Below are 1771 nucleotides of genomic sequence, written 5' to 3'. Positions count from 1 at the left end.
AAAGCGCTCTTTCACTTCCAAAGTTATTAATTTTGGTGTTGTGAACGCATTCTATCCATAACATTTGCAATTAAACATTCTTTCCAGAAGAACTATCTACTTTATTGCCTTGAGGAAAGAATTCTCGGTTCTTGTGGCGAGTTTCTGAAAGAGAGATTCTTCTCACGATATTCAGATGTAATGCATTTTTGCCAGAAGAATTCTCTTCTATTCAATCTTGTTTCAAGAACCTCGATTCTCCTTGAAAGAATCGCAATGAAATGATTCTTTTAAAAATAATTTTGGTTCTTAACAGGAGAAAATGCTCTTGGGGTAATTTAGAGTGGATTACTCACGATATGTTCCACTACCCAAACACATACATACACACGCATGCGTATGCGTAAACACAGTGACAGTGAAATTAACAGTGCTTGTGACAAAGGCAGCAACAATGACATAGACTTTGAAATGACACTTACAATTCCAGTGAGACAGATATACGCGATGGGAGTGCATAATCTAAACGGTAAAAGTGACAGTAACACTGACAGTGACGGGTACAGTGACATTGTGGGTACAGTGAAAGTGACTTTGACAAACACAACAACATGTTTAGTGACTGAGACACTGGGAGTAACAGGGACAATGACAGTGACAATGAGACTGACATCGAAAGAAGAAAGGATAGTGACAGTCACGAGTAGATTAACAGTGAAAGGGAGAGAGACAGAGAAAGAAACGTTGAATTTGACTTTGAGGTGACAGTAAAAGAGAAAGTCTATAAATTGACACTGACATTAAACAGAGAAAGCGACAAAGTCAGTGACATTGACAGGAATAGTCACGTTCAATTTAGTGAAGGTGACAGTTACAAAAAAAATAAAAGTGATAATGAAAGAGGCAGTAACAGCGACTGTGACGAAGACGGTGACATTGAAAGTGACAGAGACAGTTACAGTAACATTGACAATGACAATGACAATGGCAGTGACAGAATCAGGGAAAGTAAGTTAAGAGCTACAATAAGCATGACAGTAACAGCGACAATGAGAGTCACATTGACAATAACAGTGACATTAACAGTGACAGTAACTGATCGTTGACAGGGAAAGCGTCAGAGTCATATAAACACAATGACAGAGAAACTGACAGTGATTCTGAGAGTGACAATCACAGTGACAGAGAAAATATCGAAGGCAGTGAGAGTTACTGTAATAATGAAAAAGTGAGAGTGAAAGTGATTATTTAAGTAATGTGGACAGTAACAGTGAAAATGAAAATGAATTTGATTATGACAGAGACCATGAAACTAGCATTGAAAGTGACGGAGACGGTAGAAGTAAAGCTGAGAGCAACAGTTACAAGCAGTGATTGTGACAGTTAGAGAAAAATGGGCAATGACACTTTTAGCGACAGAGACTTTGCAGTGACATTGACAGTGACATTGACAGTGAACGTGACAATCACAATATTAGGGACAGGGACAGTGAGGTGAACAGTCAAGTGAGGCTGACTAAGACTATGACAATGACCCTGACAGTGATAGTGACAGTGAGACAGTGATAATAAGTCGGTGAGAATGACAGAGTGTCCGTGACATTGACAGTGACAACGTGTTATTGGCAAGTCTGACGTAAGACTATAATCGCGAACTTAAGGGAGGACAGCTTTTGGTGGTTAACCTTTCTGACCAATTTTATTAAAAATCAAAACTTGCTTCAAAGCGTCGTCAGAGAGAAAAGGATTTTACTAATGTAGGGACACTCTGTGTTTTCTGAAATTTTTCAGA

The 1771-nt window shown here is 38.7% G+C and overlaps 1 protein-coding gene across 1 annotated transcript; it reads left to right on the top strand.

Moving 5' to 3' along the window:
• Window positions 1–372: 372 nt before the first annotated feature.
• On the top strand, window positions 373–1545 carry LOC131789371 (clumping factor B-like). Its single transcript, XM_059106472.2, has 4 exons — window positions 373–740; window positions 788–987; window positions 1089–1207; window positions 1393–1545. The coding sequence occupies exons 1-4, from the start codon at window positions 373–375 to the stop codon at window positions 1543–1545; spliced, it is 840 nt and encodes a 279-aa protein (XP_058962455.2).
• Window positions 1546–1771: the final 226 nt, after the last annotated feature.

This window comes from Pocillopora verrucosa, chromosome 11, assembly GCF_036669915.1.
Source record: "Pocillopora verrucosa isolate sample1 chromosome 11, ASM3666991v2, whole genome shotgun sequence".
NCBI classification, from domain to species: domain Eukaryota; kingdom Metazoa; phylum Cnidaria; class Anthozoa; order Scleractinia; family Pocilloporidae; genus Pocillopora; species Pocillopora verrucosa.
Note: the sequence above shows the minus strand (reverse complement) of the source record. Positions and strands in the feature narration are given on the sequence as shown.

Excerpts from the sequence above, each read along its gene's own strand:
- LOC131789371 (XM_059106472.2), top strand. The coding sequence starts at position 373 with ATGCGTATGCGTAAACACAGTGACAGTGAAATTAACAGTGCTTGTGAC. Across the intron at positions 741-787 it reads ACGTTGAATTTGACTTTGAG|AGAAAGCGACAAAGTCAGTG; the intron begins GTGACAGTAAAA and ends GACATTAAACAG. Across the intron at positions 1,208-1,392 it reads GTTACTGTAATAATGAAAAA|CGACAGAGACTTTGCAGTGA; the intron begins GTGAGAGTGAAA and ends TGACACTTTTAG.